The sequence below is a fragment of the Hoplias malabaricus genome, chromosome 6 (assembly GCF_029633855.1).
Source record: "Hoplias malabaricus isolate fHopMal1 chromosome 6, fHopMal1.hap1, whole genome shotgun sequence".
Taxonomy (NCBI): domain Eukaryota; kingdom Metazoa; phylum Chordata; class Actinopteri; order Characiformes; family Erythrinidae; genus Hoplias; species Hoplias malabaricus.
In genome coordinates, this window is record NC_089805.1 from 6,735,889 (window position 1) to 6,752,840 (window position 16,952).

Sequence of the window (16,952 nt, forward strand, 5' to 3'; positions counted from 1 at the left end):
AGGCAACTCTACACATTAGAACATGACGCTGTGTGTGTTTGTGTTATTCTCGCTTGGAGGCTAATGAGGGCTTCTTTAGGAAGTTCAACGTTTGGGGGCCAGAAGGGGTTATAATGATCGGTGTCAGTAGGATGAAGGACAGATACCTTTGGAAGATTAGAGGTTGCTTAAAAAGAGAGGTTTCAGTCTGTGGTTGAAATGATGTGCAACAGTGATGTTGCCTACAGTGGGATATTAGTGGGAATTTTCTTGGATGGTGGCTGACTGACAAAGAGATTGATGTTGGAAGGGGAATGGTCAAGGACTTGGTTTGATATAGAGTGATAATAGCTTAAAAAGGACAGGGACCACATGGAATGTGTGGGATATTAATGTGAACTTTAGTAAGGGCATAGACGGGGCATATGGGCATAGATAGTTGCCCATAAAGGGGTTAAGCCTAGTCGTGGACTACACAGCATTTTGAATTGTGAGGAGGATATAGTCCAGGACTAATATTAATCCCTGTTTGGGAAACCAGCCTTACAAGACGTGGGTACTAAGACTGGTTTACAGTTGCGGACATCAGAGCCATTAGACCTAATTTACTACAGGAACTACATTTCCCATAATGCCCCATCATCTTTCCAAATGCTTGAGCAGCTCTTTCAGTCAAAGTCTTTTTCCTTCAGATTTTTACACAGGTTAAAGAATGTTTAAAAGAAATTAAGCCATGCAACAGACTCATAGATATATGTTTTGGTTATAGCTATTTACAAGGATGTAACCTACCAAAAATACATATTATTGTAAAAAAAAAAAAAGCATTCTGACATTCCCTGCCCACTTCTGCTGAGCATGTTCTTTTAAAAGCTAAGTACCACTTAATGGACCTCCATGAATATTTCACATTATTTTAGTTACTGACATATATAAGTATGAATTAAAATGAAAATAGCAGCTTAATTTGCTTTAAAACTGACAATTTTATTAAATTGACGGTAAAACCCGAGCTCGCTACGGAAATTCTTGAACGCAACCGTGACGTCACTGGTGGACAACAGCTGAACAACGCCGCGGTAAAACACCGTTATGACTGACTGTTATGACAGTATCTAGCTAAATAACCAACATTATTCATGACATTAGCCTAGCAATAAGCTAAACTCAAATGTAGAGGTACCGTTATTCTTGTAAATGTGATCGAAGTCGAACTCGAATTCATCCGACACTATAAACCTCTGTAATGCAGCTACGTAGCCGAGTATAATCTGAGCACTGAGTTTAGCGAGTCAAGCTAACGTTAACTAACACCAACTAAAACAGGCGAAGTGAGTGTCCTTACCCTGTTTACCTCCATGTTACAGAGGCTCTTGAACACCTTTCGTTGGTGTCCTTACATGCCCATATTTTTGGAAAAGCGCCAGTGAAATGAGCTACAGATAACGAAGTGAGCAGATGGTCCTTTCCAAAGTGCCCGTTTAAAGTTGACAAATTTAGTCCATTTTCTGGATATTTTGGGATCTTTGGGCCATTTGTGCACAGATGTCCCACTGTACATTGAATGATTGCAGCCAAAAACAACACACCTTTTCGTCATTTTGCATTAAATTAAGTGCAGCTTCTAGAGTTGTTGTCCACCATCTACGTCACAGGCAAGACGCCTATTAGAGTTTCCGAACACCGTTGGGGGGGGACCAACGGTCTTTTAAACCTTATTCCTTGAATTAGTAAGAAATAACATGTTTTCTGACTATCAATAAACACAAGTTAGGAACTTAAATTCCACTGTATTTATTTGTTTGACACTGGGGAAATGTCGGGCACACTCTACATGACTAGGACCTAAAGTCCCGAACGAAACACGTGACTCACGTTTCCTAGGAGACACTTTAAACGTTATTTTCCACCTTAAATGATTCAGAAACATTAGCAGTAGAACACTCCACAGTGCTTTGTCATGGTCAGGTGGAACGGAAATTAGAATAACATTGGAATAAAGGCAACCATGTGTTTTGTGGCTCACTCTGTTCTCTTACAGGTAATACTTGTTATTTGGGGACATGAGCATCCAGCACTATGTAATATCTTGTAGTTTTCCGTAGTTTTACAGTTCAATCCATCTCCCACAGTAGAGCTCCACTGCACACTTCTGTGTTTACTCTCTGTTCTGATTGGCTGTAGACAGGACTTGTTCAGACTTGAGCTGGTGAAGGGTTTACATTACAAGACTAAAAGAAAAAACAAAAATCAAACCACGACTGGTCTGAAACAAGACTTGGAGACAAATTCAGAGTCTGAGCCCCTTGCACACTACACGACTTTCCACCTGATTGACAACTGCGACTGCACCGGAGTCTGCATGTTAGAGCCAACCAGCACAGACTCGGCATGACTGGAGATGGTTGCATTCACTGGAAAAAGTTGTGTATTGCAAACCCCAGCTTTAGTGTTAATTTATTCCTCATTTCTCTTCTGTGGCCTAGTTATCCTCAGTAGAGTTAATTCACTGTGGCCTTGTGAATGATTTGCAAGCAGAAGATTACAGCTGTGACCCTCTAAATAAACAATTAGTCTAGAAAGTGATCTGTCCAGTGTAGGTATAGGAATTGTTTGGTGTTGTGATGGTATCCTTTGATGGGCACAGGTTGGAATAGGGATGGGGACTGTACTACGGACAGATGGGGCATTAATGCGACTATTAGAAAGTGTCTAACGGTAGCTTCAATGTTATCCCTATCTGCTGGGAATAATTAAAGCAGTGTATCAGTGTATGAGCTTGTTTCATAACACCATTTTTTCGTCTGTTGCGTACATGATGCAGACCGTGTGTGTTTATACTGCCCCCCCCTCTTCCCTCTGTCAGACGCCAGCCATGCCGTATTCTGCTGACACAGCTTTAAGAGGGGATTTATCATGTCAAGGCTGTTGCTAGTCAGATCAGACACGGAGGGAGTGAGACTCTTGGCCTGTTCTAACCTCACGGAGAGCAGTGACCCCGTCACGCATCAGTGCATTTGTACAATGGCCTGCAAACCTGTGTGTAATAACTTATACACTTCTTATGCAATTCCACAGCGTCCTGTAGTGTGCCATTGATGGCTGTGGTGTAGAAATTGTTGCGCTCTGTAGGATTCTGAGATGTTTTAATCCTATTGTTTCTGTAGGTCTGACTTGTGGGGGGCATTTTTCTTATTATGTAAGCCACGGCTAGTTAAACAGGTTCAAAGGAATGGTACTGGGACATCCAGAGACCCACACCCTCAGCAAAGAGAGGAGGAAGAGGGTAAACGAGAGGAATAGAGAGGTAAAGATCAGTAGCATCTGCAGTCCTCCCCTCCCATTAACTCCTGCCATGACCAACAGAAATGCTCAATAATTCATTACGACCAGACTACGCCCAAGGATCACATTTCTAGACAGACGCTAGGGCTTGATATCTCTCTCTCTTTCTTCCTCCCTCTGTCTGTCTGTCCCTCCCTGCCTCCCTCTGTCTGTTTACCTCTTCTGTACCATTATACTCCTCCTAGCTTTACACAGATACTTCACACATACTGTTTTACACACATGCTAAATGCACCGCGTCTGGCGGTTGCCTCCTGCACTGTGTAAGCTTCAGGCTGTCTGGTGGACTACATCTGGTCATTATTCACCTAGGAGAAATTACACTGTCTCTCTCTCTCTCTCTCTCTCTCTCTCTATTGGTACTCCTGTGTTAGCTGATGATTATATGTTCAAAAGAGGGGCTTCCTTAAAATGTATTCTGTTGCTGAGTGCACATGGGGCGAGCGCACCTGTCTGGTGCTCTAATCCAGACTGACCTGCTGCTTTCTCATTAAAAAATGTGTAAAATCAAACCAATGCTTTTGGCGCTCTGCAAATATCTGCATGAAATAGACCTGAACGATTTGGGGAAAATATCTAATTGTGATTCATCTGACCAGTATTGGCATGTACCAGGCTGTTCATTAGTTGCGATAAATCATAATAATGCGGTAATGATTGTAATATTACAAAATGGATGGTAACATTTGAAGCCGTTGTAAAACACATGATACACACACCTATGAATTCCATATTAATGTGCCACTGTTTTAAACCTTGATTTATGAATTGAACACTGAAGTTCACTGTCACTCAGGAGACAATACAGTGTCTCAGTTAAGCTAATGCTACTTAGCCAAGTTCTTCAGCTAAGAGCTAAAAACACAACCCGAAAGCTAGAGTAAGAGTCCCTTCAGAAATAGGACAGAAATGTAAGTATTTATACTCAACTGAAAAAAAAAACCTGAATATACATGAACACATTTTGTTCAATGGAGTTTCTATGCATCGCCCTCATGTTGCTTAGCAACAGTACTCGCCGTTAAAGGACTACACTGTGTGGCGGAAGAATGCGTTATTGTGAATGTTTGTTTATGAATAAATACGTTTATGAATTGAAGATGTATTTTATTGTATTTTACGTTGAACACCGTTTTATAAAAGCAATCTGCTTCGTGTCGTGACAAAATCGACCTTCCCCATGGTAAAATCGCAGTAGCGTACGCCATCTTGTGCTTATTGCTTTCATATATTCCTATAGCTCTCTCTCAACTTTCAAACAAACTGCTGCTGTAAAAACTGAGGACTAAAACAGAAAAGCAGAAGATCAAACAGGAGTGAATCTCAGCTTGGTTTACATGTTTAACAGTAATACACACTGGATAAGATACACTGCAGTGCTTATCTCGATGTTATATCCTTAAAGTAAATGTGAATTTTACAGCTATTTTTATGTTTCTCTCGTTTTACAGCGCTGTGTTTATTTACAGTTTATGCTGGGAGTCTGTTCAAAAAAGCTGATATATATATATATAGTTACGAAACATAATCCTTAGTTGCATCTCTAGTGTTATTTAACTCGCAGCAGATGCTTGTGGGTTATGACGGTCGTGATTCTCTAAGGCGCTGCAGGGAATGGCGTCTCTCATAGAGAATACATTTGTTTCCTGTAGCTTCTTGTTTGCCTGACACCTTAATTCCAAACTGAGTGATGGTTATCTTTCCCCATCGATTCCGGATGATGGAGCATGTACTACTTGTTTGCTCAGAATAACCCATTCTATCGGGCCCGGCCGAGGTGATTGACAGGCACTCCTCTGATAGTCGACCTTGGGGCTGCAAGACTTAGCTGACCATGCCACTGAGGCCATGAATCAATGGAAATATTGGATTGAGGGCAACCTTAGTGCTTGAAGCTATGGATGAATGAGTGAGACATGAATGTATTAGTAAATGAGTGTCATTTGGAGCTCATCAGTGGTAGCTTGGAGCAACGACCATGAAGGTCCTCATATAGATTAAATCACCCGTAGGGGACTGCAGAACTGTCCGGCATATGGTATCCCGGCAAATGGCCAGCACTGACAGTGTGTACAGAAGTCCTTCAGAATCCCAACGTGGGTGGACCATGGCAACAGCTGGAGCATCCTGGAGGAATTATCCATGGAGGAACATTGGAAGATCCATATAGAATGTGTATTGGGAAACGATTATAGGAAATGCTACAGGATTTAAAAGTAGCCTTTTATATTTTATGTTTGCCAGAGGGTGTGCCCCCATGTGTGAATCCAAGGGTTGCATGGAACAGTGCTTTACAGTCTGATAAAAAATTAATAACTCAATATTGATATGCATTACCCACAGTAATAATACTCAATAAGAGCCATGGCAACTTCCCATGACCTGATTGGTCCAGTGCCATGTACAGTAGATTGCACAGAGCCCGGAGGATGAGCATATGCTAATAATGCTTTTAGCACTGCATTAACATGAGAACAGTCGGCTAGAGAGGTTTCTAGCGGGATGGGATAAAAACATGGAAGTGTACACTACACACTTTCTCTCACAAAAACATGAACGTTAGCCTAACTGACTCGACTGTGGTCACATGGGCCTGTCTTAATGAGAGAGCTGAGATTGTTCTGAACGTTTTGATATAAAACATGTGGGCAATATAATTATAATACAAGTATTTTAAAGGCAGACTTAATCCTGAGTATTGTTAATAACTAATAACCCAATATCAGACAAGAAACACAGACGTTCTTTGTTTTTTCTCCATTTTAAGCAGCTCCCCTGTGGCATTAACGTACTGAAGCAGGTTGCTGCAGATATATCCCACAAACCTGAGAGGTTCCTTAGTTAACAGCAGCTTCTCCAAAGGTATTTGTGACACCTTTCTGCTGTAAAGATGTGCTACTGTCAACCGCTGGGAGATACAATTTTACGAAGGTACATCGCACACAGTACCACCTCGTGAAGGTTCACACGTTCCTGAAGGCTGAAAAATGTGTGGTGCACTTCATGGACTTTGTTCTTGGGAGTTCACAGTGCAGTTTTATGAACACTGCCGATGTCTGTTTGGCTGCAATTGCGATCAATCGTTTCATGTGAGAGCAGGTGTTTTGGAGGCACAATTTGGCGGCAGGTGGCAAGCAACATGGTGACAGAGCTACAAGCAGCACAGAAGAAACAACATTCTGGGTGTGTATATATATGTGTGTGTGTGTGTGTTTACTGCCACGGATGGGTTAAATGCAAAGGTTATATTTCATTGTACTATTGTACCATGACCACAAAAGCACAGTTTTAAATTTTCATTCATTCATCCATTATCTGTAAGCCCATATCCAGTTCAGGGTCGCGGTGGGTCCAGAGCCTACCTGGAATCATTGGGCGCAAGGCAGGAATACACCCTGGAGGGGGCGCCAGTCCTTCACAGGGCAACACACACACTCACACATTCACTCACACCTACGGACACTTTTGAGTCACCAATCCACCTACCAACGTGTGTTTTTGGACTGTGGGAGGAAACCGGAGCACCCGGAGGAAACCCACGCTGACACAGGGAGAACACACCACACTCCTCACAGACAGTCACCCGGAGGAAACCCACACGGACACAGGGAGAACACACCACACTCCTCACAGACAGTCACCCGGAGGAAACCCACACGGACACAGGGAGAACACACCACACTCCTCACAGACAGTCACCCGGAGGAAACCCACATGGACACAGGGAGAACACACCACACTCCTCACAGACAGTCACCCGGAGGAAACCCACACGGACACAGGGAGAACACACCACACTCCTCACAGACAGTCACCTGGAGGAAACCCACACGGACACAGGGAGAATACACCACACTCCTCACAGACAGTCACCTGGAGGAAACCCACGCTGACACAGGGAGAATACACCACACTCCTCACAGACAGTCACCCGGAGGAAACCCACACAGACACAGGGAGAACACACCACACTCCTCACAGACAGTGACCCAGAGGAAACCCACGCTGACACAGGGAGAATACACCACACTCCTCACAGACAGTCACCCGGAGGAAACCCACACGGACACAGGGAGAACACACCACACTCCTCACAGACAGTGACCCAGAGGAAACCCACGCAGACACAGGGAGAACACACCACACTCCTCACAGACAGTCACCCGGAGGAAACCCACACAGACACAGGGAGAACACACCACACTCCTCACAGACAGTCACCCGGAGCGGGACTCGAACCCACAACCTCCAGGTCCCTGTGACTGCGACACTACCAGCTGCTCCACCGTGTCGCCCAGTTTTAAATTTAACATTTGTAATTTACGCAAATGTGTTATGACGTGCTAAAATTAAACTTGATGATTTCTTAGACCAATCACAGAGATGCACTGTCTGAGGTGCCCATAAGCGACATGAGCAGCCATGAACACACACAAAAAAGACGAATCCTGAGTAACTTCTAGCACCAACTTAGTGTCCCACCATATGCTTTAAGCTAATTTACTGTCGCAGACACATTTCCAGTGAAAGTTGTGGCTCGATCATTTTCTGTAATGTGGTCTGTGTAGCTGCATTACATCTGTTTTTTATGTTATAAAACCTACTGTGTTTAATATTTTCATAATTGTTTCGTTTTGCCTCAAGCAAATATTAACCCTTTGAGCTCCCAGTCTTCACGGTCATAGTCTGCGACTGAGAACTTTAGAATGTTTTTAGAAGTCTTTTCAAAATCTTCTGGCGTATGGTTACCATAAACAGCAATATCAAAGTACCTGTCAGTCAGCTGTGATGGTTACCTAATATTCTGGGTAAGTACAGACAGAAAGCTTTGGTTCTCGCCCTGAAAAGCGATCTCATAATAACTAACACACAGGGTTAGACGTGTCTGATATACGTTGACATCAAGCAGTATTTTTTACAGCTTTAAATAAGGCTCAGACAATCAGATATATATATAAAAGCCAAGAGACCCAAGTTCAGGCAGAGTTTTCAAACAGAAGACAAGGTAACAATGAGGGCAAATTCATTATAAATAATTATTTCCAGTGGTGAGCTTAAATTGCTTCAAGCACTTAGTCAGACAACTGGCTCGTACTTTCATTGATTGTTAGAGAGGATAATGTTTAAATGTATTTTAGCATGCATCTACTGAGTGCACACACACACACACACACACACACACACATTTCACTGAGGTTGTGGGTTTGATTGTTCTGATGGAAAGTGCAGGAAAGTCATGCTAGCTCACTCACGTAATATCATATCAGAGGAAGAGCAATATGAGCAGCACTTTCTGTTTCTCTTCCATTTCTCCTCTGCCTCCTCCATTTTCAGGCTTTTAGGCCTTCAGCCATGTGCACACTGCACAGTTTTACCCTGATATTCCATATTTTCAAGCATATTTGCAATGGTTTGTGACAAATCGTGTCGTTCTGCTCCCCAACCTGAGCCCCATAAAATATCCAGTTTCACGCCGGGTTGGAGCTGATCATTTGCGTATGTTATTGGTGTATTATCAGGTCGAGCTGAGGATCGTTTTCTCATGAGTGACTTTGATGTAGTACATTTGCACTCTCTCCCTGTCTCTCTCGCTCCTGCTCCTGTTCTTCCCCCTTGTGGGTGATTCCTTTTGCTTGTTAAGCTCTCTGATACATAGTTTCATTAGTACAGAACTTTAAGGCAGCTGGATCAGAGGAAGTTGAATGCTGTTCTAAGATCAGTTAGGGTCCTCCACTACAGTTAGATTGTGATCAAATCTCATTGGCTTAGATTTCTGTTGGATTTCTATGTTTGTGATGACCGCTTATTGTTCCATGTTTTGATGTGTGCTGTTATTTGTCTTTGGACAAATAGCCATCCATATCAGTGAACACAAGCACACTAGTGCACTATGGGACAGTGCTGTTCCTTCACTCCCACCACCCCCGGTCATGGGGATCAAACCAGTGACCTTCCAGTCCCAAGCCAGCTTCTCTAAGCATTAGGCCACGGTTGTCCTCATGCTACTTAAATGTTAATTAATTAAAGCTCCTCATGCTACTGCTGCTATCAACAAGAGCCTGTGGTCATCCCTGTGATGCTGTGACTCACGTACTGTTTAATTCATTCATTCATTCATTATCTGTAACCGCTTTTCCAGTTCAGGGATGGGTCCAGAGCTTACCTGGAATCATTGGGCGCAAGGCGGGAATACACCCTGGAGGGGGCGCCAGTCCTTCACAGGGCAACACACACATTCACTCACACCTACGATCACTTTTGAGTCGCCAATCCACCTACCAACGTGTGTTTTTTTGGACTGTGGGAGGAAACCGGAGCACCCAGAGGAAACCCACGCAGACACAGGGAGAACACACCACACTCCTCACAGACAGTCACCCGGAGGAAACCCACGCAGACACGGGGAGAACACACAAACTGCTCACAGACAGTCACCCGGAGGAAACCCACGCAGACACAGAGAGAACACACCACACTCCTCACAGACAGTCACCCGGAGGAAACCCACGCAGACACAGGGAGAACACACCACACTCCTCACAGACAGTCACCCGGAGGAAACCCACACAGACACAGGGAGAACACACTACACTCCACACAGACAGTCACCCGGAGCAGGAATTGAACCCACAACCTCCAGGCCCCTGGAGCTGTGTGACTGCGACACCTACCTGCTGCACCACCATGTCGCCCTGTTGAATTCATTCACGGTTTCATTCCGCAGTGTGTGGATTTGTTGTCAGTTTCTGTCATCTGGAAAACAAGAGCTGAAATTGTACAGTGCGCACTTCTTCTTAAGAGCTTGAAGATGTGGAAAAGAAATGAAAGAGGTTGAAAATGAAAGACAGTCTTAGCGCTCAATATCGGCTAAGTCCAGTGCAGTACAATGGTATTGGTTCTTCAGTTCAGCGGAGACCTGTTATCCTTTAAGGCGTGCTGTTTGATCTCATGGAGGATCCAATACAGCTCTGTAGTGCAAAGCAGCCGTGCCAAAGCAGCGGGGTGTGTTTAGATGGCCTTTAGTTCACATTCAACAACTGAATGCAACTTTTTACAAAGTTCTCTCACTCGTTTTGTGTGGGTTTTATACGCAGTCATAAAAAAGTCATAATTCATTTTTATATGGCCGTTATTGCTAACTTATTTTATGCCTTAGACTTAAACCGGCTATTTGCTACTGTGGCTTTAGGACTGAAATACAGCACTGTGCAAACGTCTGAGATCATACACTGTTTATTTCATTTGCAGATGTATTTTCTGAGGAAATTAGATTTAGGGTTCACTTCCACAAGAACAGACTGGGGGGGGGGGGGGCACAACCTTCAATAGCTGAAGTTCATACAGTATGTTGTGTAAAAGGTACAGAGTAAAGAGGACCCCTTAAGGATGGGTCTGAAAGGATGTATAGCTGCAGAAGCTGATGCTAAGAAAAGAAATTAGACAAATCAAGCTATAAGCTACCACTGGCTGCTGGGATTGAAAATGAAATGAAAGTGATCTGTGATTTACACAGTGCTCTATGTAAATGTGCTCCTTTCTGATTGGCTGCCACATACTGTGTCTTTCACAAAGCAGGAACAGTGGTACTTTTGATGGAAGTGTATGAGGTATTTATTTTTGTGGACTTGCTGAGCCACTTGTTAGTTTGTGTGTTTACTGTCCTCCTGCCGGTGCCATCTGTCGCTGGCGGTCCGGCTGGACCCGTGGGCACAACACGACCACTTCCTGGCTGACGACATCGCATGACGCAGTCGAGCCGCAGTGGCCATCAGAGCAAAAACTGCCCATTCACCCCTTCCTGCAGACCCTGCTGAGTGTGTGAGAGGATCTCTGTGTGTGTGTGTGTGTGTGTGTGTGTGAGAGAGAGAGAGAGAGAGAGAGGGGGGGGGTAAAAACAGTGAAGAGAAAGAGAGAGAGAGAGAGAGAGAGAGGGTAAAAACTGAAGAGAAGAGAGACAGAGAGAGAGAGTGTAAAAACAGTGAAGAGAAGAGACAGAGAAAGAGAGAGAGAGAGGGTAAAAACAGTGAAGAGAAGAGAGAGAGAGAGAGAGGGGGTAAAACAGTGAAGAGAAGAGAGAGACAGAGAGAGAGAGAGGGTAAAAACAGTGAAGAGAAGAGAGAGAGAGGGTAAAAACAGTGAAGAGAAAGAGAGAGAGAGAGAGGGTAAAAACTGAAGAGAAGAGAGACAGAGAGAGAGAGTGTAAAAACAGTGAAGAGAAGGAGAGAGAGAGAGGGTAAAAACAGTGAAGAGAAGAGAGAGAGAGAGAGAGAGGGTAAAAACAGTGAAGAGAAGGAGAGAGAGAGAGGGTAAAAACAGTGAAGAGAAGAGAGAGAGAGAGAGAGAGAGGGTAAAAACAGTGAAGAGAAGAGAGAGACAGAGAAAGAGAGAAAGAGGGTAAAAACAGTGAAGGAAAGAGAGAGAGAGAGAGAGAGAGAGAGAGAGAGGGTAAAACAGTGAAGAGAAGAGAGAGAGGGAGAGAAAGTTCGGGGACAAAACCATTGTAAAATAAATATGATTATTTATTTTTATTTGTGTTTACTGCTCAAATTTGTGAATGAGTCTTGTGAATTACTGTTGTGAATGAGTCTTAACTGTGAACCGGTGAGATTCCCCACTTTTACAACTAATAAAGCCCCTTTCTAGTGAAGTATCCTGAGGGTGGAGGAATGTTTGAAAAATTACCGTAGCACAGCAGCTGGTACTGGGTGGTGTATAGCACTGCTGCTCTCTGCAGGGGTTAATTCCCAGCCCAGGCACCCACACTACTCTACACCAGTAAGAGTCCTGGGGCAAGATGAAATGATAATGAAAAACGCTCTGAGTTGATATTCAGTAGAATACCTCTGTTCGGGTTTGTGAAGCAGAAACTCTGAACAAGTTCAACTTCCCTCTGGTCATTAACTGATTTGATGAGTTGAACAAAGTGTATTTTTTCCTGAGCCTCACTCCACCGTATCCCACCCAATCCCCACCCTCACTTTTTTCTGCTTATCTCTATGTATCATTCTAAATCAATCTCTCTTTATATTTCTCTCTCTATCATTCCCCCTGTTCCCTGCTCTCGCTCTCCCTCTCTCGTACTCTGTGATGGTAAATCAGAAGGTGCTGTGTTGGCAAGGAACCGTCACTGCGGAGTGTTAATGAAATGCACTGACTAGGAGAGCATGGGAGGGTGTGGGTGTGTGAGTGTGTGTGATTCTGTGCCACTCATGGAGTGTGTCTTTGTGTGTATGACTGGGCGGTGTACGTTAATGGTGTATGATATGGCGCTTAAGTCAAAGACTGTCCTTCCCTGATTGTTATTTCCAGCCAAAACATCCACTAAGTGCCAGCCACTCATTTTTCAGTGTGAGGAATTAAGCAGGAAACGTCTCAGCACCTGATTATCATTTCTACTTCCTCAGGGCTCAGTGTTCATCCCTGGATTTACAGCTTTCATTCTTTTTCTTGAGATGTGTTCAGTTTTTCAAAGAAATGTACAGGGAACGCTTCTACACACTTAAAAACAAGATGGTTCCTCAAGGGTTCTTCAAGAAAAGCAATGACAGCTACACATAGGACATTTGCACGGTGAAACTGTTCTTCAGATTGTGAGGCAGTGTGTTGTATTTGGTTCTGTGTAGCACCTCGTTCTTTTATTGTAACAGGATGGACATTGTATTAATACAATAACTCTTTAGGAGGTTCTACATGGAACCAACTTACAACACACCCTCACCCATTTCCCCATACAGTTGGTACTATACAGAACTCGTGGTCCTAAAGAACCCTGGAAGAACCCTCTTTTCATTTAAGAAATTCATGAAGAACTTACACTCACTATTCCTTAAAGTATTCTCAAATTCCTTTTCTCTGTAACATCTTTGTGAAGGCTACATGACCTTTTGAACCCATGACGTTGAGTTTTCTAACCCATCTTATGCATGTGTGTGTTTGAAGGTGGCGGCTCAACGGATGGCGAGTGTGTGTTTGAGGGAGATTACGCTGTGCCTCCTTTGCCGGTGACCGAGGGCATGCAGCACATTCGCATCATGGAGGGGGTGTCCCGCTCTCTGCCGTCATCACCACTGCTCTCCCACCAGGCCATCAACATGAGGCTGCAGCCGATCAAGAGACTGCCAGGTAACGAGTGGAATTAGGATATAGTACATTCTTCTGAAAAAAGTAAGCATAGGGTCAGGATGGAGTGGACACTATCTAGTGAACTACACTAGACCCAATAAGAGACAACACAGAGATGTGAGCATTGCCACTTGTGCATTTGTGTCTGAGTTGCTCTGCAATTACACCACCAAACCACTAGGGCTGACCACAATGTACAGTGAGAGTCATGCGTTATTTAGAACAGAGTTTACATACGGTGCCAGGAAAGCAACGATTACAAAGCCAGCACATTTTCCCACATGTTCCCGCTCCTCATAACAACTATTTTTCCCTTGTTCCACCTTGGTATTTCTTCTTCGACGTCCAAACAAATGTCTGAGGGAATCTCTCGACCTGAATTTTCTGCTGTTTAGAGTCTCTGAAGTGTGGAGGATTTCCTTGGATCAACTTGATCCATGTTTGTCCAGCTACAGACCAATCACAGTCATTGTGGTCTGTGTCAGCATGATGAATAATTATATTTCTGTGGAGGTGTGGATCAGGATACGGCGTAGGGTTCAGCGTAGAGTTTGCATCTGTGTGGGGCCTATGACCTACGCCTAAGCTTACTTTAGCTGACACACACAGACAGTGATAACATGATCATACTTTTGATAATGAGAGCACAAGTCTATTCTCTGTGATGCCACAGCCATCCTAGACAACATGATTTGTTTTCCACTGTTTCTCTGGGTGTCTCCCAACACTCATTATAATGCTAGCTAACACAGGCATATGTATCTACACAACTCTACTCGACTCTTCTATGCTATTTGCTTTTCCCCTGGACTCATCTGGTACTTGATATCTGGAATTTAGTTCCTGCTCACTCGTGGTTCCAAGCAAGCCGAGTAGGGACTGAACCGTGATGCGTAAACCTTACAGGGCTCTGATTGGACAGAGAGACTTGTCACGCTATGTGACAAAATGCAGACATCCAGTACAAACGAGACATTTGCAAAACCTATGGGCTACAATAGCAATCATGTTTGTTTTATCTGACTCACAACGGCAGCTCAAAAAATATGTCGTGGTCTTTTGAAGAGGTTCGAATGTTCCTTGGATCGGTGGCTGATCCAGTTCAGGGTCGCGGTGGGTCCAGAGCCTACCTGGAATCATTGGGCGCAAGGCAGGAATACACCCTGGAGGGGGCGCCAGTCTTTCACAGGGCAACACAGACACACACATTCACTCACACCTACAGACACTTTTGAGTCGCCAATCCACCTACCAACGTGTGTTTTTGGACCGTGGGAGGAAAACGGAGCACTCAGAGGAACCCCACGCAGACACAGGGAGAACACACCACACTCCTCACAGACAGTCACCCGGAAGAAACCCACGCAGACACAGGGAGAACACACCAACTCCTCACAGACAGTCACGCGGAGGAAACCCACGCAGACACAGGGAGAACACACCACACTCCTCACAGACAGTCACCCGGAGGAAACCCACGCAGACACAGGGAGAACACACCACACTCCTCACAGACAGTCACCCGGAGCGTGAATCGAACCCACAACCTCCAGGTCCCTGGAGCTGTGTGACTGTGACACTACCTGCAGCGCCACCATGCCGCCCCAGTCCTAAACAACAACAAGCTAATACACAATGAGTGAACAGTGCTTAACATTGCCACTGCCGTTGTGGTTTCCAAAGCATGCTTTGCAAGATCACCAGCTAAATTTTAGGGGTAGGGGGCCGTGGTGATGGAAAATGAACCCGGTATCAGGTACCAAAAGTCAAGTCGAGTACGGACAAGTAGTGTAGGTACCAGGCTTGTCGAAAAGTGTCATTACCTGGCTGTGTTCTGCTCTAAGCCTGTTGATCTGTCACATTTGCCTTGGTGCAGTAGTGATTCATGTGTCTCAGAAAAAGCCTGTACTGACATAACCTTCCCAGCTTGGTGGTATGTGATGGGAGAGACCAAGAGAACAGGTGGAATAAGGAACTAATTTAAAATAGCAAATATCTCCTTTAAATGTTCTTCCAAGCCTATTGTGTTTTGTGTTTTTCTGAATTGTGATTGTGATGTCACAACACCTGAGTGTTTGGTTGCTTCTGATTGGTGGAACTCATGTAGAGGCAGTATATGAGCTGTGTGTTAATGGGTTTAATTTCCCATCTCAGAAATGTGCCACCATAGTTGATGATGTAGGCTATAATTAAACTTGCAGCACTTGCAAACAGAGAATTGCACTCTTGCAAATTGCGATTGCAATTTAAAGTAATTAATCTTTCAGCCCTACTAGGTAACGTTAAATTCAAGTGTGCGTTTGCTGTTCTCCACAGCCGTGACTCACTTTCTGTCGTCCTGCTCAAACCTCCATCTCTGTTACCTCAGCAGAGTGGAAGAAAAGAGCCGTGCTTACTTTCCTTCCTCTGACCTTTGGAAAAAACAATAGCCCTCATTCAGCAATGGATCAGTGTGGTATTAAGAACACACAGAGGTTGTGTCATTATATAGTGTGTCATTTAGCTGCAGTAAATTGCTGCTGTACAGTGGACTTTCCTGCTTTGATTCTCCTGATGCACTCCCTGACCACTAGAGGCTAGCATCCTGCACTTCCCAGACTGACCACAAGGGTACGCTAAATTAAAGCTCCATTATATCACTGTTTGTCTCCTCTCTTTTCCTTCCTCATTATCTTTCGTTCTTTCTTTCTTTCTTTCTTTCTTTCTTTCTTTTTCTCTCCCTCTCAGGCTCTCATCTTTAGAGAGAAAACTGTTAGATTTCCTTTCTCTCTCTCTCTCTCTCTATCTATCTATCTATCTATCCATCTATCTCTCTAAAAGCTGGTGTCTGGGTGTTGAGAGCCTTGACCTTCCGGATGTGGGTGCTGTTGTAATAAATGTGGTTGGGATTTGGTACGAGGAAACTGGTCCTAGATCAGTTTAAATATGAATGTGTATATACACATCTGTGTACTGTACACTTTACCGTAAATACATTTCTAAATATGTGAGAAACTAAATAGAGAACTTGGGTTGGTGATGAATCTTTTTTCTGGACACTGAAGTCGTAAGTGTAATTATCCTAAGATAAAAACACATCCCATAATTCAAAAAACAACAAAAGTGACAAATCCAGGAAATGGTAGTTATGGTCAAACAGGTCATGTCTTAAGCTATGAGCTTAAAGTAAATTCCTATCTATCTATCTATCGATCTATCTATCTATCTATCTATATATGTCATGGGACTGTTTGTACTTGCTAAAAACTTGCTAAAGTTATTAAATATTAATTTATTATTTTCCACATGATCTTATCCATGGTCTTACAGAGACATCACACAAGACAAATTGGACACTTGGTGACTTTTGATGAACCGTATGACAGTAAATAAGGCTTCTCTACAGCCTCCTTCACTGATCCACTAGCCTTGAACGAACCTCGACTCGGCTGTGGGCCAACAACTCCTTGTTCTTTTGCCTGCTGTGCTTTTCCTCGCTTTCTCTGCATTGCTCAGCCTCAGCCTGC

At 43.9% G+C, this 16,952-nt stretch overlaps 1 protein-coding gene across 1 annotated transcript in view; it reads left to right on the forward strand.

Moving 5' to 3' along the window:
• LOC136699427 (protein TANC2-like) overlaps positions 1-15,875 on the forward strand; it is a 122,388-nt gene extending 106,513 nt beyond the window's left edge. Inside the window, exons 4-5 of the mRNA XM_066674131.1 lie at positions 13,264-13,446; positions 15,763-15,875. Of these exons, the coding sequence (XP_066530228.1) occupies positions 13,264-13,446; positions 15,763-15,875 (296 nt within the window). The remainder of the gene's footprint in view (positions 1-13,263; positions 13,447-15,762) is intronic.
• The last annotated feature ends 1,077 nt before the right edge of the window (positions 15,876-16,952 follow it).